A 27,609-nucleotide genomic window follows, 5' to 3' on the forward strand; every position below is an offset into this window, starting at 1 on the left:
TGTGTGTGTGTGTGTGTGTGTGTGTGTGTGTGTGTGTGTCTGTGTCAAAGGACAACGTGCTGAACTCAATTTTCCTTTTCCACCAGGGATCAAAATCAGGGTGTCAGACGTGGTGGCAAGTGCCTTTACCTAAAGAGGGATGTCTCTAGCTAGTATTGCCTTATTCTTAAGGTAAGCAAAAATCAGTTATGTGGGTTTAACTACTATTTCTGTCTGTATTCTTGCTTTCCTTCGGGGAAAAAATAGTAGAACACAGGTGATATTAAATGGAAGAGGTGATGAGAGGGTACACACACCTTGGAGTTACTCAGCACAAGGGAAAACGTTCTTCCCAGAAGCCATGGGTTTCAAATAAACAGCCCAGTGCCAGGCTACTTTCCTAAGTTATCCTAGAGACACCTAAACGTACAGGCTACCTGATGCTAAAGCTGCTGCTCCTGAGCACCACACACTGTGCTCATGGACACGCAGAATTAAGCTAGTAGTGCCTAGGGAGAATTCCCCCTACTGGGTACCTTGAATAGTACCAAAAGGTGCTGCTGTTCAGGATGCTGAGGGAGAAATATATCAACAGTTTTATCTAGCTGTGAACCCTGTGAGTGGCCTAGTAATATACACTGATGGGTCCAGTATTGGCGCAAATATCACAGGGGTGATCAACTGCTTTCTGATGGGATTCAAGGCCCACTCCAAAAGAATAAACATATGGCTAGCACTGTAAATGTGACAAAGAACCCATGGCTGGGGAAGCTCATAGGTCCCAGCGTGAACCTAGTACTATTATTTGGCTAAATGAATGATATAATATGAAGTTGCCTCTAAACACATATTCTTATAGCTATACATTAGTACAGCTCTCATTCCTCATCAAAAATGCTTCTTTGTGCTGATGACTCCACACCCATGCATATATGGGCAGCACAAACTGAATTCAGTAGGTTCTTTAAAAAAAGAAAAAAAAAATGTGAAGTTGGGAGGGGTTGGGAAGTGATTTGAGAGGAGTAACAAGGAGTAAGGGTGAATATATCAAAATACATTCTATGCATGTATGAAGTCCTCAAATAATAAAATGTATTAATAATAGTAAGATAAATGTCCTTGGTGAAAAGAAACCTCCCTTGTCTTTTAAATACGGATTGAATCCAGGGATATATACATGCTAAATAAGTGCAGTAATACTGAGACACACACATTCCTAGTCTTTTTTAGTTTTTTAATTCTTAAACAGGGTCTCCCTTAGTTACATAGGGTCTTCTTAAACTTGCAATCTTTTTCTTTTTTTCTTTTTTTTTTTTTGCTTTATCCTCTCAGTAGCTGGGGTTACAGGCTCCAGCTCTATCACCTTTTATTTGCAATTCTAGAATTGGGCAATATATCATTCTATCAAGAATAAGTGTTCCTGGAACTCAATACTTATAATTAAAAACATAGAAATTAAAGCAAAATCAAGCACCAGTTAGATACATTTACATATGCCTTGATAATTTGTTGAAATTTGCCTATCTAAACACAGTAAGGCATAAAACCAGTTCGACATTTCTTGACATTCTAGAGCAGATGTTCTCAACCTTCCTAATGCTATAACCCTTGTAATACATTTCCTCATGCTGTGTTGACCACCAACCATAAAGTTACTTTTGTTGCTATTTCATGCCTGTAATTTTGCTACGGTTATGAATTTTAATGTAAATATCTATGTTTTCTGATGGTCTATTATGTGAGGCCTGTGAAAGGGGCATTCGATCCCCCAAAGGGGTTGAGACCTATAGGCGGAGGACCACTGTTCTATAGTCAGGATTAATTTGTAATGCAATTTAAAAGGAGCTCTAGCAGTGCTTTCTAATCTAGCCCCAAGCTAAGCTAAAAGAGTCAAATTTTCTCATATTTAGTGGCTTTAAAATTTAGTAATATTTCTTTACTGTATACCTCAAAAACAAGACTAATATATTTTTAAGCAGTTGGTCAGAATTTTATAAAACCTGTTCATGCACCCAGGTTTTAGTGTAACTTACGAAACCATGGAACACTGTAATTGATACCTTGTTAAAATTTGGACAGAGCTGGTGCTTATGCATAATCCCAATTACTTTTGGTGGCATTTATGTCCTCATATGATAAAGGACAAACTTCCTGCAGTCCTTTCTATACTGAGATTTAGACTTGTTGATTTAGACTCTGGGATTTAGATTTTTAAGAGTTTTGTAGTATAAAAGTCACTGGATTTATTAAAATTACACAGTGCATTTTTATCATTGTTTAGGTAAGTTGATCATAGCTATAGAAGAATGAAGCAACAACTTTTGTTATTTAGAAATCAAATTGCACTGGCTTTTTTTAAAAAGTGCTAGGCATTTAATGCTGGATATTACCCATTCTAAACAAGTAGTTAACCTCTGAGATATGTCTCTAGCCCCTATCTCTTATTTTAAAAGGCTTTCTCTTTACTAATTTTTTGATGAATATAGATATAGCTAGAGATATACAGATAATACTAAAATGGGTCAAAATTCTTCATCACTGCTAAGATGAAAACCTTCAGTTCTGAGCTGGTGAAGTGGCTTAGCAGGTAAAGGTACCTATTCCCAAGGTTGATGACTTGAGTTCAATCACCAGGACCAATATGGTGGAAGGAAAGAAGTGACTCCCACAAGTTGTCCTATGATAGCCACATGAACACTAAGACATGTGTGTTCATGCAAGAGTACACACACACACACACAGAGAGAGAGAGAGAGAGAGAGAGAGAGACTTAAAATTCAATGAAAATAAAATATGAGAATTCAAAATCATGCTACCATGCAAACTACTATACTGATTAGTAAGCTTTCTGAATGTATCTATACCAAAGCCTCTAAAATGGGTAAGAAAAACTAGAAATCTTTAGCATTCTGATGTATCCAGAGAAATGGGAAACATTTTGAAAGAAAATCTTTTCTTGACAATGGCAGATACTCAGCTATCAGAGGAATGTGAGGCTTCCAAGAAAGAAATTGCAGTTCTTCCCACATTACAGAGACAAATACATTAAAGAAAAGGGAAGAATACTCAGAATACTGGATCTAACACAGATTAAATCTGAAGGAGTAAGGACATAACAAATTTTATATAAGCAATTATATGAGAGTATTAATTATCAAGACTAATTAGATTTCATTTGTGTTTTCACATCAAGCTAAGGAGTATTCTGGATAAGGAAATTTGAAAAAAATTATGTGAAAGTATGGGCAATAAAAATTCTTCGTGGCCTACATGAAGATTCTGCACCCGGTACTAAGATGACATAAATGAAAACACCGTGGTTTACTGGAGGGAAGGCTTCATCTACCAATACTGCACTATAAATGAACTGTCATATTTTCAGTCTTCACTCTACAGTGAGAAAGGGCTCTCTATGTCAATCTAAATAAAGTAATATAACCAGCAAAGTCAATTTTGATTATTTACCTTTGAATCCTTAATTAAAATATATGGTTCAATTCTATACATTTTATAATTATGTAAAAACACAGAGCTCCTGGATTCTGAATTGAAAATTCATTTGAATTCAATCAGTCTGTCTTTCCTGGAAAGACATTAAAGATCAGGTCCTAACTACTCTTTGTTCAGAGTATTTATCATCGCTATATTTTTATAATTTAAAACTCATAGAAAAATCATTCTGTGTTTAAAAATTATTTTTATCGACTTATTCTTGTGTTTGTGTGTGTGGAGTTAGTTCTCTTTCGTCCTTACTTTAGAGTCTAAGAATCATATTTGTCAGACTTGTGTGGCAAGTCCCTGTACCTGTGAAGCCATCTCATCATCCCCCTCCCGTAATACTTTGCTAGTAAATGCCTATGCCACTGTTCTTCCTAGAATCAAATTCTGTTGGTAAAGCTGAATATTTAGGCATTAAAATATTAATTATGGTTTAAAATTGCATTTCTGTAGTAATAAGAGGAAATTTTTTAATTTTTCATTTTACTTTATGTAGATGGGTGTTTTGCCTGCATATTATGTATGTGCACCATGTGCATTCAATAACTTCAGAGACCAGAAGAAATCACCAGTTCCCCTGGAACAGAAGTAACAGGTGGTTCTGACCCAACCAGTGTGGGGGCTGGGAAGTGAATCAAGGTCCACTGGAAGAGCAGCCAGTACTCTTTAACCACTGAGCGATCTCTTCAGCCCCAGTAAGGTCCTGTTATATTCTCCAAACATAGACTGGGTTAAAAGTCAAGTTGGAAGAACATATAAGTTGTGCTTACTGAAAAACAGCATGTAGAGTAGGAAGATCAAATTAATAGTATTTCTTAAGTATTAGTTCCTAAACACGTTAAAGTCCTTAATTTTTACTTCTGTGCATAGTATAGAGTATATAATTTCTTTAGATTTAGGCTTTTATAATAAGAAATAAAGGTACAAATAGAACAATTACTATAAATTCCTTTTTAAAAGAATAGACTATTCTAAACACAAGCTTTTCTGCAAAATTATGTGATGGCTATAGAAATTACCTCTGTACTAAGGTCACATTGAATTGAAGCTGCTCGGCACTTGAGCCTGAGTTTTGCCACCAGTTGTTCAAAGTCTTTAACCTCATTGAAACGAAAAGCTGTTTTTCCTTTGATGCTGATGATGACGGATCTGTTGGAGTCGTCAGTTTTATCTACAGCTAAGACCTGGAGAGTAAGAAGAGAAATAGGTGAATCACATTTTCTCCCAGTGCTGACACATTAAGATAGTATGTGTTTGGCTTTCTCTGTCATGGCTGAAAGTTTTGGTCTGGGGTATGACTTACTCAGAGAGACATCTGTGCTAATGATGATACAAATCTTCTCATTTCAAGTTATTTTACCTTTCAAAGAAAAAGCTAGAGTAATATGGCCTTTAAAATTGACAACATAGACAAAACAATCAGTGATGAGTACTGATTTTTCACTGTCATGAAAGTCTCCAAATCCATTCTTTCTAAACAAGTACATCAAATGTGACAGTCAATTTTGGTGATCTTGGGGCTGGAGAGATGGCTCAGTGGTTAAGAGCATTGCCTGCTCTTCCAAAGGTCCTGAGTTCAATTCCCAGCAACCACATGGTGGCTTACAACCATCTATAATGAAGTCTGGTGCCCTCTTCTGGCCTGCAGGCATATACACAGACAGAATATTGTATACATAATAAATAAATAAATATTTAAAAAAAAATTTTGGTGATCTTAAGGGTCAGAATGATCAAGTTTATTTTGTGGCACTCTAAACCTTTATCTGCTTTCAAATTTTTTCCCACTTTCACTTTTGGCAAAGCTTTGCTGAAAGGAGATTAAAAGGATCTCACATGCTAGTGTTTTTAACTTGAAAATTAATTTTGAACTTCAATGATTATTGTACATTGCTAAGAGGACACATTTACTGGGCCTTTTGCTAATTCACAGAATGAAAGGGTATGCCATGAATTACAAAGTTAGATGCACCGAAATTTATATTACCTCTCGTAATGGAATGATTACACTACATAGATTCCCATCCTGGCTAGCAAAGCAGATGTAGTTTTCTGAAATGCACATTTTTCCATGAGTACTGAAGTGGCTGAACGGTACCCATAAGAAACATTCATGTACTTCTTTCAAAGTTTCTTCTTTGGGTAGCCTAAAAAAGGCTTTGAATTGCTCACTGTGGGCCCGATATTCCAAACCTCTGTAGGAAAGAAATGGGAAAGAAAGCTCAAATGATGAATTCTAAAGTATACACATATCCATATTGATTTAATAAATAGAAACCATAAAGCATAAAGATTAAACATCAAGTAGTATGTTCTTGAATGAATTCTTATATGGAAAAATAAAATAACAGATCCCTGATCATTTCATTTATTGTTTTTTTTTTCAATTTCATTTTATTCATAAATTAAGATGCACAAAAGTTAGAGAACTATAGGTCTCAAAATAATCTGTTAGGGGTGATTTTCTGAAGGACCAGTATTATAACACTAATAATGGTGAAAACCAACCTTGGAATACAGTAATTTACATATATGTTTATTAGAAAATCCTGAAGTTATATAAATAAGATTAGGTAATTGAAATTGGTGGCATTAAAGTTCAAAGAGGAAAAGCAGAGTATAAAACGGAACATCAAGATTCAGTTCGGCAGAATTTTGCAAGATTGTTTAAAGCATCCAAGATTGGAGCAGAACAGAACACTGCCTGCACCATGCTGGGCATGGGACATGAGTTGGTAAACAAAGATGAACCTTGTTAACTGACAGATAAATAGATAAATACGAAGCTGTTGCTCTAAACAGCATGATTTTTCCAGGAGCACTAAATACCATGTGCAGCAATGCCATCTGGGGTAGTAAGAAAATTATGCCTAACTCAAAGCCAGCTAAATGGAAACTAAATTCAGCCTTCTTGCACCTACTGTTTGAAAGTGTAGTACTTTATCATGTCTAACAAATTAATCCTGATATATATAACCAGAAACCCACGTAAAGTTTTACTCTACTTAAGTTGGAATTTGGTGGGTTATTTCACTATTACTAAATGGATGATTTATCACACAGTCCATTCGTGTGAATAGAAAAGTTTCTGTGACACATTATTATAAAAGGAAAAGGAGTCTGCTGTGTTGAGCCCTATTTCTGCAAACATTTTCAGGTTGATTTTATTAAAAACGCATGAATGGATCTACACTAAATGCTTGCAATCGTGCTCACAGATTGTTCCCACTATAGAGCACTTATTTGTACAGCAAACGGAAGCAATAAAGATGCTCTGTTACAAATGGGATCTGACGACTTCTTCAGGAAGATGTTTATTCTTAACTGACCAAAAAAAGAGATTTAGATATATGTGGCTTTCAAAATGCTCATTTAAATAAATATTTAAATAAAGACTTGGTAATGGACAATTCATTGACATGTAAGGTAAACAAATTTACTTTTTAAAGGTTTTTTTTTTAAATTTTGGATTCTTTCCCCTTTTTATTTACCTTTACGTGTATGGGGGTTTTGCCTGCCTATGAATCAGTGTATCATGTGTACACAGTACTGAAGAGGCCAGAGGGTGTTGGAATCCCCTGGGACTGGAGTTACAGATGGTTGTGAGCCACTATGTAGGGGCTGTAAATTGAGCCCAAGTCTTCTGGAAGAGCAGTCAGTATTCTTAACTGTTGAGCCATCTCTCCAGTCCCCCAGTTTTATATTTAATTAAAATATATCGCCCCTCCCTCCAGCCCCACCCTTTCCCATCATCCTCTCAAATTTATGGCCCCTTTTTCTTTATTATATATATTTTTCCTTATTATATATTAATATATATGAATGAAAAAATAAATAAATACAACTTCCTGCATCTGTCTAGTATTACTTGCACGCATATGATTTTAGGGCTGACCACTTGGTATTAGTGAACCAATCAAGAGCTCATCCCCAGGGAAAACTAGCTCTCCCTTTCTTAGCAGCCATTAATTACTAGTGTTTCTTAACCTAGGGGTGGGGTCCTGTGAAGGAGAAGAAAATCATTTTTAAAAGAATGTTTCTCATGGTCAATCGAGGAAAAACGTTACAAAAGCAAATGCCTAACATTAATGCAATATGAAGAGGATCATTAAATTGTGTTTGTTGGTGAATGTGGGTATGCCCATATGAGTTTATTTGGAGCATGTGCATGTAGATGTTTGAGGCCAGGGCATGGCAGATCCCTTGGCTGGAGACACAAGTGGATGTGAGTCACCTGATGTGGGTGTTAGGAACTGAACCTGGGTCCTCTGCAAGAGCAGTTAAGTGCTCTGAACCACTAAGCCATCTCTCCAGCCTTAAGTCCTTTCTTTAAAAAAAATCATATATTTATTTTTATTGTATGAATGTTTTGTCTCCATGTATGTCTGTTTGCCACTTGTGTACCTAGTCCCCATGGAGGTCAGAAGAAGGAATCAGATCTCCTGGAAAAAGAGCTACAGGCAACTATGAGCCACTGTATGGTTGCTGAGAATCAAACCCCAGGCCTCTGCAAGAGGAGCTGGTGTTCTTAACTTCTGAGCCATCCCTCCAGCCCTGAGCCTTAAATTCGCAATGAAAGAGTTCCATTTGTAAAACATGCAGAGACCTAACTTTGGTAAAGTATAAAACTTCAGCTTACAGACTCATCAAGTAATCTTTCTGCATCTGAATGCTGGGAATAGTTTAGGACCTGTGTGAGAAATGACTAGCTACCCAATCGGGCCTAGTTAGTATATGACAAACCTCCACATCACTTAGTCTAGTCTATCCAAAGGCTCTGAATTTGGTTTCTCTTAAACTTTCCCAGGCTATATCCTCACCTTTCTTGCCCCAAATGACTTTCACTAGCTAATTCTGAATGTTTTTCTTTCTTCCTCCCCTTTGCCAAGTCCCTTTCAGTCAACTGTCTGACTACTCAACACTTTCAGTCAAGTGTTGAGTAGACAAAAGGGCTCTGTCCACTTTCAGCAAACTGAATATAATGATGAACAATGATCAGTCAGTCTTTTTCCTCCTGGAGGATAAGGCCTCCCTATAGAGTTCAGGCTGACCCAGAACTAATGACCTTCCTGCCTCAGCCTTCCAAGTACCGGGACTAGATACACATGCCCCCATTCCCACCTAGTCAGATACTTCTGATGTAGGCACTAATAATGATTAGTACTTGTGTAGTTCTTTTATATTTAACCACCACACATTTCATTCATTCCTAATAAGGGCCCACAGAGGAAGAAATGACAGAAGCAAACAAAGACTCTGAGAAATGGGAACTTTAAGAGACTTCTCCAGTCTGAAGGGGAGTTGTCTCTACAGAAAAAATGTTAATAGTATCACTAAATTAATTTAAAATTAAACAATATGCTTAACTACTCTAGAACTTAAATAATCTAGACTACAAAGAGACAAATTTAGAGTTACCTAACCACATTAAACTCTCTACATTTTGGAAATTACCTTGTGCTCACTAGTCAACTTGACACAGCTAAGTCATCAGAGGAAGGATCCTCAGTTGGGAAACTGCCTCCATGAGATCAGGCTGAACACAAGCCTGTGAGGCATTTCCTTCCTTAATTCCTACCTTTCTCCCTCTCTTCCTCCCTCCTTCCTTTCCTTTCCTTTATTTTTTTTCTGAGACAGGGTTTCTCTGTGTAGCCCCTGCTGTCCTGGAACTCACTTTGCCTCTGCTTCCCAAGTGCTGAGATTAAAGGCTTGCACCATCACTGCCTGTCATTTTCTTAGTTAGTGAATGATGGGGGAGGGCCCAGCCCATAGTGGGTGGTGCCATCCCTGGGCTGGTGGTCCTGGGTTCTATAAGAAAGCAGGCTGAGCAAACCATGGAGAACAAGCCAGTAAGCAGCATCCCTCCACGGCCTCTGTATCAGCTCCTGCCTCCAGGCTCTGGCCGTGTTTGAGTTCCTGTCCTAACTTCCTTCAATGATGAACAGAGATAAAGAAGCATAAGACAAATAAACCCTTTCCTCCCCAAGTTGCTTTGGTCATGGTGTTTCATCACAGCAACAGAAACCAGAACGAAGACATACTCTAATATAAATCCTATTTAATTAAGAAAATAATTTCCAAACCTAACTTCCATTATATATTAGAATTAAATTTCATGGAGGAGGAGTAGTTCTGAAATGTATTCAAATAAACTTACAAATATAAACATCAATGAGCAATGCCAAAGAAAAAACTATCATATAATATAGAGTATTTATCTTTTAATGTTAATCATTATTAAACCATTCTTACAGCCAAACAATACTATATAATGTAAATATTGGGGCCAGTGAAAAGGCTCAGAGAGTATAGGTGCTTGCTGTCAAGGCTGAGGAGCTGAGCTTGATCCCCACAAACCACACTGTGGAAGGAGAGAATTGACTTCTGCAAGTTATCCTCTGACCTTGTCCCTATGCCTGGGCATGCATGACTCCCCATATCCCCAACAAATGAGAGATGAAAAGAGAAGTAAATATTAATATTGAAATACCTTTTGGTAATTTGTAGAGGATCATCAAGGACTGGGTCATTATCAAATGTTTCTTTATCAAAAAGTCTCTTTATGGCATAGTTTGCCAGTTGTTCCATAAGAAGGTATGTTTCATTAATGTGCAAAAACATCGAAAAATAGTGATTCTCTCCTTGGGAACATACATGAATACTCTCTGTTAGTATAACAGTTGAAGTCTTTTCTAGTTTTGAGACTGCATCCCAGGAGATAATGAGTTTAACTGCAAATAAGAATTGCAAGTAAGTGCAATTACATTTTCAATATTGATTTATGTTCAGAATTCAGTTCTTTTATCATGACCACTGGAAAAATAATACAGTACTTTAGAAGTCAAAGTTAATTAAGATTTTGAAGCATTGTAATAAATATATAATAATCAGTGATTCTAAAAAACAGGTATATATTCTTGACTTTTTGATTTTTCTTTTTAATGGTGCTGGGATTGAACCCAAGGCCTTATGCATGCCAGACATGTGCTACCACTGAGTTATGTATCCAATACTTGGGACAGATACCATTTTAAAGAATTAGGAAAAGATTTTGATGTGATGTTTAAATCTGTTTTTTTATATATAATCATCTCATTTTATAACCATTGATGTAAAAGTTATACATATGCTATAAATAATACCATTTGATCCTTTGTGGCTGCAAAATGAGATGTAGATCAGGAGGTACAATGGCTTACTTTATGTTGTATGTTTAAAACAAGAATTAAAACATATGAAAGCAAGCAGGCAGCTTCTAAGAAGATAGAAGTAGTTATATACTAGTTTCTTATCGCTTAAAATTCATCTGCTACTCAATTTATGTCTAAGATTTTCAATCCACATTTTAATTGTTCCCTGTGTTACACAGAGATTCTTAAATTCTTTCTGTGGTTGAAACCTCTTTGATGTGAACATATAATTTAATTACTTTCAATATCAATCTCATTACTGTACACAGAACTTAACACCACTGAGTTGATAGGTCATTGAGAAAATTGAAAGCCATGATAAGCAATAAACAGACACTTACTTTCTGATCCTAGCAAGAAAGAATAAAAACTCAGAAAGTTGGTACTTAGATAGAGCCAACCCTGACAAGGAACCCGTCCTTTCCAATAACTGCAGGAATAATACGTTACTAATTTTTCCTGTTCTGGTAAACCAAAAGATTTTTCAAATTTCAAAAGAGCTTCTCGAAATTTCTCAGGATCATCTTCTTTAGCAAAACAATCTTTTCCCTCTTCAGCAATTAGTCCCTGGAAGAGATAAAATAGCTTCAGAAAACTTACCATCACCTAGCAACAAAAATCTTTTTCATATTTAAGTACAGATTTAAGTTTCTCATTTTAGGTATTGATCAAATAGATCTCTATGGATATATAGGTTGTATGTATACATGTCTGCATATGCATACTTCTCTTAGGATAGAGGTGAGCACATGTCTTTACTTTTGTAGCAGTGTTTTTTCCTTTATAAGAAGCTATCACAAATGTAGGTGTCAAACATCTTCTGAATAAACAAAAGCTTTGTTCAAAATCCTATTTAAGCGACAGTGAAATGAAAACCCCGCTGGGAATGTTCACGAGAGCACCAAAACCAAGCCATTGCACAATTTCTTGAAGCACTTATCCTGGCATCCAGACATGTGTTTCTGAAGGGCATAAAAAGTGCCAGTAAAAGGATGACCTTCTATGTCACCCCAATCTTTCCTGAAGAAGACTCCATTTTAGGGCTCCATTTACAGAATACATCCATATCACTTATTCTCTTTTGGAATCATGCACATTTTGAGGGCTCAGAACTCATACCAACTAAGTAATGATGAAACTAAAGGTAAGTTAATTTTCAAAATTTCTTATTGTTTAAGAAATATATAAAAAGCCGGCAATGGTAGCACACGCCTTTAATCCCAGCACTTGGAAGGCAGAGGTGGATCTCTGTGAGTTCGAGTCCAGCCTGGTCTACAAGAGCTAGTGCCAGGACAGCCAGGACTGTTACAGTGAGAAATCCTGTGGGTTTAATTATGACATTTCCATAAATGCACATCATTGTACTTTGTACATAATTCACTTCCATCACCCTCTCTTGTCCCCTGCTGTCTCCATTCCCACAGATCCCTTCTCACTCCCAATTTCAATGTCATATATACACATGCATATATATGATGTAGATTTTAATACATATTTAAATTTGTGCATGAGGAAAACATGCAATATTTGTTGTTTTATAGTATTTCTATTTCTATAATCTAAATTTTAATATATATTTAAATCTGTGTATGAGAGAAACATGTAATTTTTGTCTTTCATTTTATCCCCATTTCTCTCTGTTCCCGTTAGTTCCCTTCCTTCCTCCAAGTAGCAGCATCCTTCATTTTGTGTGAGTGATGTAGAATTTAAATTCTGCATATGAAAGAAACACAGGCTACTTGACTTTGAGACTAGGTTTTTTTGCTTAACATAGTTATATTCAATTCTATACACTGTCTACAAATTATATAATTTCTTCTTTATTGGATAATAAAACTCCACTGTGAATATATACCACATCTTCTTTATTCACCCGTCCATTCCACTTACTCTTATTTTGCCTTGTACAAAATTAGTAATATCTTCATTTGAATCAAACACTGATAAAGTCTTCATTATATTTTGTTCCAACCAGTCCCAATGTTTTGTTATTTCTTCTCTGTTGGCCCCTGATTAATAATATAGAGAAAAATGATTCAAGGGAAACGCCTTAATAAACCTTCTCTTTATATTCAAACAAATTTAGTTTAAAAGGAAATGAAACTACTTGGTCACTTTCACAAAAGATGGCTATATAGAAATTAATATATTTATTATCTATTTCATCGGAATATATGAGCACAAACAATAGAATTAAATTTATTAGAAATAGAAAAATACAATACTTAATGAAATGGGAGAAAAATAACTAATAAGGAAATATAAAAATTCGGAAAATAAGATAACAGTAATTAGTGCCCAGAAGAAACCATTATCTTTACAAAGAAACATGTAGGAAACACAGACACACACACACACACACACACACACACACACACACACACACACTCACATTTTACCCCTTGGTCAAATACAACTACTAGCATTGTGTCTAAATTCTTCAAGACTGAAAATAGTAAGCATGTGACATTCCTTCACATTGCTGTACAAATGTGGACTTTTTAATATGGTTACTAAACATACAAACCCTTTGGTAAGAGCCAGTGAATTCGCTAAAACACGCAGCAAACTTACAGACATTGCATGATGAAAGTCAGAAACCTTGTGGCAATATTAAACCACAAGACCTATTGCACCAGTCAGTCTTAGCTGTCTTATTGAGGGTTATATTAAATATTCTTATTGTTAGGTTTGCTTTCACTTGGAGAAACTTTCATTATCCAGCCCCACTTCTCTTATTACCAAATATCTTTAAAAATCTTTCTGGAAATATGGATTATACAGATATCATTAAAAAGAAATAACCTTGACTGCACAGAATGTTCCCATGATATAGAGAGGATCACAGTAAAATTTTATTGACACTGCAAAATTGTTCATTTTCTATAATCCAGTTAGATATTTATTCATCTTATGAATAAGAATTATACTTATATATCAGTTTCATCTGCAAGAATAGCAAGATTTTACTTTTTTAAAGTAGAAAAAAGTTCTCAAAACCATCTTGACTAATAAGTTTCAGAACTGAGGTTATAAAATTCTCTTAATCTTATCTGCATTTAGTTTTGCTAGAATGTAATTTAAAAGAGTTAGGAGAACAGACTTAGCAGGATGACTAAAGGAAATTTAGAGGGGAATTTCTTTCATAGTTACACATCCTAATAAATGTAATTGTATGCTGTATGTTCACAAACATGACGTGTCTACAAATTCGTGTGTATTTTTTCAAACACACACACACACACACACACACACACACACACACACACACTCTTTAGAAAAAGGGGGAGGAGAAAAGAAGAGATCAGTCAATATTTAAAAAGACCATAAATATGAGATTCTAGTTTTGTTCAATATTACAATGGACATAAAATGACATAGAAATGAAAGACAAATATTGCATATGAGTTAAAATTATTCTGATTTGTATCATTAGGAAGACTCATCATAATCTCTTTCCCATGCTACCCACAATACACTCTGTGGAAAGCTCTGGACCACCTGGGTATGAATGATAATGTAGCTGTACCTGCAAATCATTCTTTCTATTTCAAAGTTATATTTCAAAGTTTTGAGAAACATCAGGTATGTAAATAAAAAATTCAAATGTCAGACTTCTACTTTTTCAGGGAAGAATCTTTAAGTTTTGGGCTTACCATAACCATGTTCTCCTTATCTCAGTTACTATTAGAAGAAGAAAGAACACTGGTATTTAATGGGGAAGGTCCAATCTTCCCAGCAGTTTGGTAAAGAATTACTAAGTTTATAAAGGAGTCAGGTGGCAGTCACAGTAACCAATGCCTGATCACTAGCCTTTTAATTTCCTAATAACCTGTAATCATTCTTAAAGGGAAGTGGGACTGCTAGTCTCACAAAGAACAGTTGCATTTAACTTGCTTCCAAATCTTAAAACAACTGAGGAGTATAAGGAAATTTGAATATTCAGTTTTCCTACATACAAAGCACTTGTAACAATGCTTAGTATACAGCAACATTCAATATTAGTTGATTTTGTTTTTAGATATGAATATCTTATACATTTAAATAAGATTACAATCTTCATTAATAAGAATGTTTTAGCAAAAGTATTTTCTTTTTTAAAAAAAATTTATTTGTTTATTATGTATACAATATTCTGTCTGTGAGTATGCATGCAGGCCAGAAGAGGGCACCAGACCTCATTACAGATGTTTGTGAGCCACCATGTGGTTGCTGGGAATTGAACTCAGGACCTTTGGAAGAGCAGGCAATGCTCTTAACTGCTGAGCCATCTCTCCAGCCCAAGCAAAAGTATTTTCATTTCTGTAATTATTAACTCTTCAATTTGGAATTTGAAGCTCATTGAGTTCTGCTATAATTATCTTAGTATCTTGCTTATATTTGAACTGTAAGGCTTTTTAAACAATCGTACTTACCACATGCAATTGACAAGTAAACTTGAGAATCTGGTGTCTGGTGTAGGATGCGAAATGGAGCCACTTTGGCAGTAGAGTCTAAGACAGAATCAAGAGTCCCAACTAGAAGCCCTGTGATAATCGAAAAAAAAACTTTATAAGAGATAAAAAATATCAATTCAAATGACAATTTATGAACTTATTTTTTTTTAAAAAAATTCTACTCTAAAGGGTCTTTTTGAGACTTTTTTGTCAAAGTCAATATATAGAGAGGATAAGGAGATACTTCAGTCAGGGACCTGATTTCAACCCTCAGAACCTACATTAAAAGTGCCATACATGATGGCTCATACTTTGTAATTCCGCTACTGGAGAGGCAGAGGCAAGTTGGGTCCCTGGGGATCACTGGTTAGCCAGCCCAACCTATCTGGTGAGTTCCAGACCAACAGAAGACCACAATTCAAAGGGAAAAAATAGATGACATCTACAGAACAATGCCCAAGGGTGTCCTCTGGCCTCCAACCACATGCACACACATATAAACACCCCCACCTAACCAGACATAACACAGACCAAACAAGAAATACATATTTGGGGTAATGGAAAGACTAATATTTATCAAAACAAGATGTGTTTAAGAAAATAATCTTTCAATAAAAACATGCAAGGCTCAATTGTCCAAATATCTTATTTCCAGTACTTAAGAAGTTCTTTAAGAAGGCTGTGTATTTATTAGACAAGAATCTAGTACCAAAGACTATGTGAGAATGAATTCTGGCTTTGTGACTTACTCCAATTTGAGCCTGTTAAAGTAGTTTCCATCTCTACACCCTCATTTGTAAAATAAGGGTGACAATAAAGAATCCATTGAAAGGGCACCATAAAGGTGAAAGGAGACACCACTTAGAGCAGGGCTTCCCAACCTTCCTAACACTGCGACCCTTTAATATCCCCCCTCATGTTGTTGTGACCTCCAACCAGAGCATTATTTTTGTTGCTACTTCACAACTAATTTTGTTAATGCTACCCCTGTGAAAAGGTCATTCAGCCCCCAACTGGTTCATAAGCCACAAGGTGAGAATTACCAGCTTAAAGCAATTTGCTTGGCACACAGTGAAACATTCAATATTAGCATTTTTGTATTGTATAAGAACATCTTAAATATGTAAATTGAAGGTAAAATTTTCATTATTAAGAATGATTCAGCAAAATGATTTTCTTTTCAACAATTCCAAATCCTCAATTTTGAATTCAAGGTTCTTGCTCAATTAGTTCCTTTGTAATTGTCTGACTATATTCCCTACTACTTCCTGGAACAAAATTTTCTGTTTTCTTAAATAGCTGGCTAATTTTTCCCCATGGGTCGTTGCCGAACAATTATCTTTTTACTGAGAAATGTTAACAAAAGTCTTCTAGCTAAGTCCAGCTAATCCAAATTGCATATTTCCTTTAAGATCCACTTCCCCTATGAAATCATTAGTAGCGATGCCAAGCAATAATGTTTCCCCTGTTCTCTGAATACTTATAACACTTAAACTCTAGACTCCAGAACTGAGTATTTACTTAGTAGGTTGGTTATTACAACTACTTTCTAAGTGTTTCATATATAATATATGTGCCTCCTTCTCTGGAATATAAGGTCTCTGAGGGTAACTATGTTTCCTATCACTGGGCTTGTTAACTATAAGCACAATAAGGCATAAGGTATTACCTTATTATATTATGGAATAGTTCCAATATACACATCTACTTTTCTATTTTGAAAGTTTTGGTTGGCTGAGAGACAGTTTTGCTCTATGAGCATGTCTTTTTAATTCAGCATGTGTAATTTCAGGAAAAATTAAAAACAATTATAAACCAGGCTTTTGGCTCTTCTTCTAGTTTGATCCACTTGTAAAGAGTTCAGATTTCCCATTAGGTTTCATTGAAAACATAAGTAAGCAGACATATATGGGACAGAAAATCGTTACAATCATGAAGGGAAGCAAACTGGAGAATAGAAGATAGAAAGGGAAATTTGACTCAGCTGAAAAGATAGAAGTGTGGATATGGGACTAAAAATACAACAAAAGGGTCACAAATATAGCATAATGTCAGTAATATGATCAAGGATTTTGATAGTGGGAAAAATTCTCAACAAAGATTTCTGGGGGCTGGAAAGATGGCTCAGTGGTTAAGAGCACTTGGCTGTTCTTGCAGAGGACTAAGCACCCACATGATGGCTCACAACCATCTATAGACATGCATGTGGTGCACAGACATACATGCAGGAAAATCACTCATGTACATATAATAAACGAATCTAAACATTTGTTTGGCATTTGTTTTATGAGAGAAAGAGAGATAAAGAGAGAGAGAGAGAAAGAGAGAGAGATAATGCATGGAGCTGGGTATATAGGGACGAGAAGAGAATCTGGGAGGAGTTGTATGAGGAAAAGATATGGCCAAAATACACTGTACATAATTTTTTTAAAATAAATTTTAAAAGAAAATATATATGACCTGAAAACCAAATGTTCAGCCCTGAAGATATACATACAAATGACAATGGAGAGAAAGCAAGGAGAGGTACATGGGAGGGTATGGAAAGAAGAAAAGGAAGGGGAAATGATATAATCTGAAGAAAAATTCTTTATATAAAAAGAAATTAATAACAAAATCAAGCAGGATAAAGTTTTGCCTATTGGTATGCTTCAAATTAGGATACCACCCTTTAGTGGACTTCAATCAAGCCTCTTTAAAATTGTATAATGGCAAGCTTTTCTAGTCCAGGTATTTCAACCCTTACATAAGAAAATGAAGCAGGATTTTTAAAACGAAGACTTCTGCAATGGCAGCATGTAGATTATAAAGGAAAGAAGTTACTTAGGTACAGTCAAAAGTTAGGGTGTGGGTTGGGGATCGAGCTGATTTGATCTGATAGCAGAGTGCTTGCCTAGCATACATAAGAGCCCAGGGTTTGATCTTCAGCACTGCAAAAGGAAAATCAAAGTAAGGTATGAATGGAAGATTTTATTGAAGCACCAAGAATCATAAAATCTAGACAAATACTATTTAAGAGGAGGTACTGGATAAGAGCTGCTGGTAATGAGAGAGAGGAAATGATTATACTTCAACTAATGAGGAGGGAAATATCAGAGGATTTCAGAAGAAAAAGAAAGGTAATTAAACATCAAAGCAGAAGCCCTAAGAAGCTGGACATTTGGTCTAGGATCAAGGAAAGAGGAGCTAAACATATGCAGATAGTCTTCTCAGAGTAATGGGAGTGAAATTACGCAGGAAACGAAGAAAGGGAGAATGTTCTCAATTTGAAGGCAGGAGCCTAAAAAATATTTCCAATACCAAAGAGTAAGTAGCAAATATAAAATATGTAAGATTGGCTGAAAAGTCAATTCATATGTATACAAATATGCATATATTAAATTGATGAAGTTGTCAGGATAAAAAAATTGAAACTTATGAAAGTATTTACTAAAAGTTAGATGTGGGGTGCACACTTGGAATCCCACCACTGAGGAAGAGCAGGAATTCAAAGCCAGCGTTGGTTATATGCCAAGTGTGAGGTCAGACTGGGCTGCCTGAGATCCTTTCTCAAAGGCGGAAAAGTATTCATTTACAACAGGGCAGTTGCACTGCCACTTTATTTGACACTTGTCTTCCAAGAGGTTCATTTTAAACAACATTTGGAAAGACAAAAAAATAGTTGCAAGGAAAACTATTTATTTATTCATGAAATTTTTAATAAAACTAGCACAATTGTTATTTCCTTATTCACACATTATGAAAGGTAGTGTTAGAAGAACTGGCGAAAACTAAATGGGTAAAGTTTAGCAGAAAGAACAGTGGCATGTGGATATCTGAGGAGGAAGAGAGGACAGACACGAGAGGCCACAAAATCATTCCTAAGTGACACAACAATCTTCTGATGGGCTGTGACACTAGGGACAAAGTGGTCAAAATCACTGACAAGAAAGGCTAACGTTTTTTGGCAACAGAAATGTTGACGGCATTATGTCTTACATAATATAGAAGGAAACTGTTAGGATTTTCTAAGTGCATGAATTAGGTAGTTAATATGAAACTATGCAACAAGTAATTTGGAAGCTAGCACTAGAATACATTTCTAGTCACTTGGGGAACTCTTCAAGCTCGTTAAGCTCTAATCATCATCAGTCCCTGCAAGCCATACAGGAATTAATATGTGCCAATGCCTGAGTTCTAAAAGTACAAGAAAATAAACAAACAACTTTGGGTTGCTTCTCCATATACACAGAGGTTCATCATGTGCCTGCCTGAACATTGAAGGCCCCGAATCAGCCTACTCATGGGAAACCTTTGTAACTACCACGAATTCACAATAGACTAGACACTGTCAGCGGCATGGCCGAATAAGAAATTTCAGAATATAAAGATACGCAAATCATCCTTCTAATGACTATAACTAACATATCAATCAACATTACAGACCCTGGTTTTTTGTAGCATCCTGAAAAAAGCAAGTTAAACCTACATTCTTTTCTTTTATTTTTTAAATTTATTTATTTATTAAGGATTTCTGCCTCCTCCCCGCCACCGCCTCCCATTTCCCTCCCCCTCCCCCTCCCCCTATCAAGTCTCCCTTCCTCATCAGCCCAAAGAGCAATCAGGGTTCCCTGACCTGTGGGAAGTCCAAGGACCACCCACCTCCATCCAGGTCTAGTAAGGTGAGCATCCAAACTGCCTAGGCTCCCACAAAGCCAGTATGTGCAGTAGGATCAAAACCCATTGCCATTGTTCTTGAGTTCTCAGTAGTCCTGATTGTCTGCTATGTTCAGCGAGTCCGGTTTTATCCCAGGCTTTTTCAGACCCAGGCCAGCTGGCCTTGGTGGATAGTACACCCACATTCTTAAGGAAATAAGTTCATTAATTAATGTGAGTTATACTTTTATTAAATGTCACAGTAAAATTACCAAAAATGCCAAGTTACATGAGGGTTTTCAAAGGATACTTTTTTTGTGAACAATAATTACTATCCACAAGCCAATCTTTTTAACTGGAAAAAGAACCACAGACTTTGGAAATGAAAAATATCCTGACTGGTCATATAATCTAACCTCTAGCACATTGACCTCCTATACAGTATCCCTGGACTTTACTTCTCCAAGGCTGCCTATTTCTAAAATACAAAAGGAATTGTATTTGCCAAGGTTACAGCCAGGGCCTGCTATTTGGGTTTATGATCTGTACATAGAGCTCTGTGTGTAGAATGACTCTGTGCTTTGTTTAATGGCCTGTTGTCAGTGTCTTAAACTCTTTCCATTTTGAAGGGCAATTTAGTTTTCACCAACTACATACCTATCCTGGATATAGTGGTTAAAAGTGTCACTCAAACATGACTACTAAGCCAGACATGGTAGCTTCTATAATCCCAACCTTTGGAGTTGGAGGCAGGAAGGACAGTCACAGGTTCAAGGTTATCCTCAGCTATGCAGGAAGTTCAAGACCTGGGGTTACCTGAGACTTACCTCCAAAACAAAACAAACTCACCTCGATTCCAGATAAGGTCTGAACATACATAGACCATTATATTACGGATTCCATGAATATTTTATTGTGTTTTTCAGTATATAGAGCCTTGTGCAAGCTAGGTAAGCATTCTAACACTAAGCACCATCTCTAGTTAATTCTTTTAATGTAGTCTAAGATGACTAGTTGTTTTGGATACCACATCATTATTAAATTACGCTTGTGATAAAAAATACACTGATCCTTCTTACAAATGCAAGCACTGACCTAGGTATTATTTGTACAGTAGAGAATATATATATATATATATATATATATATATATATATTAAAATGGTGTATATATGTTTACATTTACCCATTTTAAATAATTGGGTTTTTGTTCAAAAATTAAATATTTCTTTTTAATAACCTTTTAATTTTTGATATTATAATTCTATCAAACTAGGAATTATAAAGGGTTGGATGTTAAAGAAAAGGCCATTGACACAGCTACAAGTTAAAGATCGTGCTTGTGATGGCTAATACTGGCTTTCAACTTGATATGCTTAGGAAGGAGGAACAGCTACTGAGGAACTGCCTCCATCAAATTAGCCTGCAGGAACATCGGGGGGAATTTTCTTGATTGTTTATGATGTAGGAGCACTCAGCCCACTGTGGGAAGTGCCAACCCTAGGAAGGTTGGCCTGGGCTGCTATAAGAAAGGTAAAGGTCTGGGAGCAAGCCAGTAAGCAGTGTTTCTCCCTGGTTTCTGCTTCAAGCTCCTGCCTTGGGTTCTTGCCTTGGCCTGCCCAGATGATGGACTGTAAACTATAAGATGACATAAACCCTTCCTCCCCAAGTTGGTTTTGGTCAGAGTGTTTTATCACAGCAACAGAAAGCAAACTTTGATGTGTTCATTACCAATGTGCTAGCTTAGTAGACAAACACACAAACAAATGTTTATAAAGTAGATTGAGGGCACTGTTTAAGACATCACTGCTCTAGCTGCAAAAGAATGATGTAAATGAACTTTCTAATTACAAATAAGATTCATCTCTAGTCTTTGTAAAATGCCTGGTTAGAAATTTTGTCCACAGTAATAACTGCTGTAACCTTACAGCTGATTCTTTAATTGTAAGCTGCCATGCTTACAAAGTCTGGCCAGTACACCTTTACTGAATTTTTTATAATGTCAACCTCATTCAAAGTTAATGAGAAAACTAGTTAGTAAACTGGCAATGCACTTAATAAAAAATATATTCAAATACAACAGAGGTGGTACATTTTCCTGATTCTACTATTGTGCTACCAGACCTAAGCCCTGCAAACAGAACTGTGAGTGCTTATTTTAGACTAACCCAATAGCCACATGGCATTTTGAACGCTGCCAATTTTACACTAAGAGCTTCAGAAAGCAGTTAATAAAAATAATTTTAGGTTGTGTTTTTCATCCTTGAACATTTTAAAAGACATATACTTGAAAACTAGAAGTTTTTACACGCATACACAGTTCTTTCTCAAACTGAAATCTTTACTTATTGAAGAATTTACAAAAAATAATTACTAGGGCAAAAATAGTGGGGAGACAGAGGGAGAGGAAGAGAGAGGGAGACAGGACTGAGGCTGACTTCTTTGGTTTTTCAGGACCTAAAGTATCATTTAATATGAAATGACTGTTACCGATTTCAAAACCCATTTGACTAACACTATAGTGATCTGAGATAGAGAAGACGTTATCTTCATTTCACAGATGAATATGCTAAGCCTTTATTTGTAAAAAGAATTACATCTGTAAAGAAACCAAATACATATTAAAGGATCAAAGAAGGTAAAAGAAACAGGCTTAATAAAGTCAGTGCGGTCTTTGAATCTTCTAATGAAGATGGGTGCATTTGCACAATGTGAATCCTGGCAAAAATCCCATAATGTAACATCCAGAGAGGAGGAATCTTTCCCACCGTGCTCACCTGCCTGCCTGGAACATCTTAATACCTCTAAAGACACACACACCACCACCACCACCACAGCCGCCACCGCCGCCGCCGCCACCGCCGCCGCCGCCGCCACCACCACCACCACACCACACCGTGTATGTGTGTGACATGTGTTTTATATCTATATATTTTTATCTTCCAAAGCTATATATAATGTATTTAAATATGAAAGGCCAGATTGAAGTTTTGAAAAATAAAGATGGCCAGTTTGGTCATTTTTTTTCCTGATGGAAGTAAGATTATTGACTGCGGATCTATAAGCCTCATGCTTTTTAGGTATTGGTTGATGTGTCTCACTATTTTCCTTCCCCGATCTGCTCCTGGGGCTCCTTCCTTTGTGGCACAGATTGGAATGTCGCTCCTGTGCACCTTAGGGCCATGAAACCAAAGTCATAATTATTCAGACCATGTGCAAAGGGTTTGGGGGAGACATATAGATTCATATGTCAAATATAAAAGTAATTTTAGTTTAATTTTAAAAACTAGAAAATTGATTAACATTGACCATTTTAGTTCTCAAAACCTATAAAGGTCCTTTTTCTTGCTCTAAGTTTTTTTAATTTACTTATTTCTATTGTATTAGTGTTTTGCCTGTATGTATTTTGTGCACTACATACATGTCTGGTGTCTGTGGAAGTCAAAGGAGGATGTTGGATCTCCTGGAACTGGAGTTATAGTCAGTTATAAGCCACCATGTGGGTGCTGGGAATTGAACCTGGTCCTCTGGAGGAGCAGTCACTGCTCTTAACCATTGACACATCTCTCTAACTCCCAGGAGATCTTTAAAGATAATTTTTACTTGATTTTACCAGGATCAGATGCTCCAAGGATTGGGGCATGGGCACAAAATGTGATTTTCCCTTCTTAGTGTTTGCCTTGTGGGATTTTCTTTTTAATAAGCCAATATGATAATTTTCCCTTAGCATGAGTTGTCTATGTATGGGGAACAGGATGTTCCTATCATAAAAATCACATGTTTACCCTTTGGGTACCAAACATTTTATCAGATGATTCCTTTGTGAGCATGAAATGCCACAGTATTTTGCTAATACATATGCAATATGAACATTTTCAGAGCTGGACTCTTGAGTTGAAGGCTTAAAAAAAGAAAAACTTAGGGTTTCTGTGACATGATCATTAAATGGTTATAAATTCTGCTTATTATATATGTGTTTAGAGTAAATCATTCACAGTGATTTATAAAGTCTAAATATAAAATGAAGAACTTACTTCAAATATTCTAAAATAAAATGCTTACTTCAAATTTAACCATGTTCTAGTTTATACAGATGCTTTAATTTCAAAGGGACAGTGCCAAGATAAAAGAAGGGATAAGGAAAGAGAATATTTTAAAATCTTTTATTTTAATGTATATTATCTAGTTTTGCTCTACATGGAATAAAAAAGGTCTGCTGATGGAAATTATGAATCTAATGTCTAAGAACCTGCTTACCACTAGTCAGGTATGAAAAATTAAAGAGGAAAATAGTGTCGGCAAACTACCTAAGACTTCCTGATTGGCAGGTCTTCCTAAGCCTCATTCAGTAGAGTACTTAACAGGATGCAGTCTTTGTAGTGCCTCTCATGCGCCAAGCAGAGAAAATTGCTGATTTGTGCTTAATAAGCCAAATATGCACAAATTATTTTAATTATATAAAGCAAGGTTCTAAATTTAGCTTCAATAGTGAAGTCTTTACCTTTATCAACCATGAGAGAATGTGAGGCAACTAGAGAAATCCAGAATAAAATATTCTTTAAATTAATGAAAAACAGCAACCACCACCATCACCATCACCAACACCACTTTAGATATAACAAAAATTTCCAAAAAAAAATTCCATTCTGCTGTGACCAGGATAATTAAGGAGAACAAAGTTTGATAAATGGTTACTTATCTACCAGATGTCCACTAAGTCTCTAAAAAATTTAGAAAAGGGATCTTGTGATTCTAATGTCAAAATTCTCTTGATAGAACCATCATTATGGAAGAAAGGTGAGTCCACGAGGCTAGGTGTGTCAGTGGTATGCCTTCATACCAGCAGCTGGGAGGTTGAGGAAGGACAACAGTGAGTTTGAAGCTGGCCTGAGCTATATAATTAGACCTCTCCCCCAAAATGAAGCCAACTCACTTCCCCAAATCCATACTTAAGACATTATATTACTGGGTGGTTACTGTCAGTTAGCACATATCAAAGAAAACAGAACTTTTTTTGGTCTTTTAAGAGAGGGTTTCTCTGTATGGCCCTAGTTGTCCTGGAACTCACTCTGTAGCCCAGGCTGGCCTCGAACTCCCAGAGATCCACTTGTCTCTGCCTCCTGTGTGCGTGTGCCACCACTGCCTGGCGAAAACAAATCTTAAAGTACAATAATGAACATTTCTTGGTGAGCATTATCATTTCTCCATTATATAAAACCTGGAAAGTAGCCGTATAAAGGGGTAGCACAGAACACAACACATAAAGGAAGTAAGATGGACAAAGGCGAGTTTATGCCAGTCTACACTCATGCTCTGATGAAAGCGCATGCAAACGAGCACAGCCCAGCAAAGTTCTTGACTTCATAATTTCAACTAAGAAGACAGTAGTTAAGCAGCCATGAAAATCAGATACATTTTTGTTGTGGACCAAAATGAAATGAAGCATGCTTTAAAAATAGCTCTTTGCTCCTTTTGGAGTCCTTCTGTTTAATTTACATGACTTTGGGTATTTCAGGTATCTTGCAGTTTCACAGGTACAACAATCATGCAGAAACAAATGCGCCATAAGTCACTACATACATACACGATTGATAGAAATCTTTTACTTCTTCAGACAAATTTCCTTGCTTTCTAGCAAATGGGGAAGTAATATGAGGGGTAGATAGGATAGAGAGAAAAAAATCCATTTATAATTGACCTGCCATAAGAAATTCTCATTTAAATGAAATTGCCATTTAAATGAAAACTTTTCTGTAAAATAAATTGTAATTTTGAAAGATAAAAAAGTTAGATGCCGGGTTTATTAGGGCAAATTTTGTTCACATACTGCCTGGAGGCCCTTTTTAGAAGTTGGATAAGATGAATGTTACTTATAAAGTTATGTATCTCATTGGACATATGAATTCTATCCACATTAGGGAGACTTGCCTTAACATAAATATATCTTTGTGACCATCATCCTCCATTTTATACTCTTATCTCCATAAAGTTGGCACCAGTATTTTTTATATTTTTATTCTTTTTTTTAAAAAAACATACTATCTTTTTTTTTCATTTCACATATACCAATCCCAGTTCCCACTCCCTCTCCTCCTCCCCTTTCCTCTACACACCCCCCCATCCACTCCTCAGAGGGGGTAAGGCACATTGCTTTGGGGAAGGTCCAAGACCTCCCCACTATATCTAGGCTGAGCAAGGTATCCCTGCAAAGAGAATAATTCCCCAGAAGCCAGTACAAGCAATGGGATAAATCCTGGTGCCACTGCCAGTGGCCCTGCAGTCTGTCCCAGCCATGCAATGGTATTTATTTTTAACTGAAGAGGGAAATCAATGCCACTTAAACCAAGAATCTTCTTCATTCAAGCCTCAGTCATTTGGTTCTCATTATAATTTTCTAGTAAACTAGCTGATCTTTCTCCTCTACTTCCACCTTCCTCCCTTAATCAAGCACTTTAAAGGCTGAGAACAGAATTATAATTGCCAAACGTCAGAGTAGCATACAATATGCTTTAAGGTTGCATATATGAAAGAATTTGACAAATGTCATCCAACAGGTAAAAATTGAGAGGCTCAAAATGTAGGTTTTCAGATTTTTGTTTCTTTCCTCTACATCCATCACCTTCCCCAAATTAAGCCTGGTCGACCACTTCAAGGTCCTAATACCAAGCCAGGAATTAGCATGAAAACAGCTCTTGCCTCCCCAAGGACCAAAAGTTTGAAAGCCTCTGCCCAAGACTAAGGATCTCAAAATAGCCTTCTTTGGATTCTTCAGACATGGACCCGTTTTGAATTTTTAAAATTAAGAACTGTGGGAGGATGGGTTAGGAAGGAACTTCCTTCTGTTTAATTGGTTTGATTTACACATCTTTGAAAGAAGAGGCAGTGCCAAACTCACTGGAGAGAAACGTGTGCTTAACAGAAACAGAGATACCAAGGACTGAAAATTTGAAGATATATATCAAAAGATGCAAAATTGGGAGAGGTGAGTAATTAATTCTAAGGGTTCCTCCACTTCCCCAGCATCAAGCATCCCCACGCCCTGACCCAAATCTCACTTGAAGCCGCTCTCTCAGTGTGTGATTGGGGAATTTCATTCTCCTTAAGATTCCCACGTCCTCACAATGCCACCCCGCCCCACCACCACCCCACGCACTCACTCCCCAGGGTGGTAATTATTTGTGTATGTTTTGAAAAAAGTTAAGCTCACAATCGCGAACCCGCTCCCACAGCTGGTCTTATGGGGACTAGTCAAGCTAGCAGACACTGGCCGCCAGCCCCCTCCCCCATGGGGAGCAACCCCCCCCCCCCCGCCCAGGTACTGGATTCCTCCATAGCTGTCCCCATCCCCATTCCGACCCAAAGAACAACTGTTAGTCCAGGGCAGTACAGTCGGGACTCTGTGGTAGCCGCAGAAAGGTGGTAGCGGGAGCAGAGTCCCCGGTCCATTGCCGCGGGTTTAGGACAAGACGGCGGGTGGCGATGAATAACTGTTCGCCTCGCCACCTTTTAAGTGACGGTGGGCACAGTCCTAACTCAGGTGTAGCCGGCCGCAACTGCTGGCCGCCACTTACCTGTAAGTCCTCCTCCGCCTTCTTCCCCGTAGCCTCGACGCCTTTGCAGGACAAAGTACTCATTGGATCTTTCCATCAGCCACAGCTTCAGCGCATTTTTCAACAGCACTTCCTCGGGCTTCAGCCACATCTTGAAGAACTTTGTGCCGCCTCAGGAGCGGCGACCTATTTGTCCTCCTTACCTCTCCCCTCCCAGCCTGTCTTCACCCCTCTACTTCTCCTCCCACCAAATCTGCGTTTGGCGGCGGCGCCTCGGGAGGTTTGCCACACTTCCCCCCCACCCTCCCCAACCCTGCCTTCT

At 36.9% G+C, this 27,609-nt stretch overlaps 1 protein-coding gene across 1 annotated transcript in view; it reads right to left on the reverse strand.

The window, feature by feature from the left end:
* Tbc1d8b (TBC1 domain family member 8B) overlaps positions 1-27,609 on the reverse strand; it is a 76,323-nt gene extending 48,714 nt beyond the window's left edge. Inside the window, exons 1-7 of the mRNA XM_005367365.3 lie at positions 27,309-27,609; positions 15,083-15,193; positions 12,558-12,676; positions 11,009-11,234; positions 9,968-10,208; positions 5,465-5,672; positions 4,497-4,661 (exon numbers count right to left, since the gene is read on the reverse strand). Coding sequence (XP_005367422.1) covers positions 4,497-4,661; positions 5,465-5,672; positions 9,968-10,208; positions 11,009-11,234; positions 12,558-12,676; positions 15,083-15,193; positions 27,309-27,438 — 1,200 coding nt within the window. The 5' untranslated portion in view covers positions 27,439-27,609. The remainder of the gene's footprint in view (positions 1-4,496; positions 4,662-5,464; positions 5,673-9,967; positions 10,209-11,008; positions 11,235-12,557; positions 12,677-15,082; positions 15,194-27,308) is intronic.

The sequence above is a fragment of the Microtus ochrogaster genome, unplaced genomic scaffold, assembly GCF_000317375.1.
Source record: "Microtus ochrogaster isolate Prairie Vole_2 unplaced genomic scaffold, MicOch1.0 UNK17, whole genome shotgun sequence".
Classification (NCBI taxonomy): Eukaryota; Metazoa; Chordata; class Mammalia; order Rodentia; family Cricetidae; genus Microtus; species Microtus ochrogaster.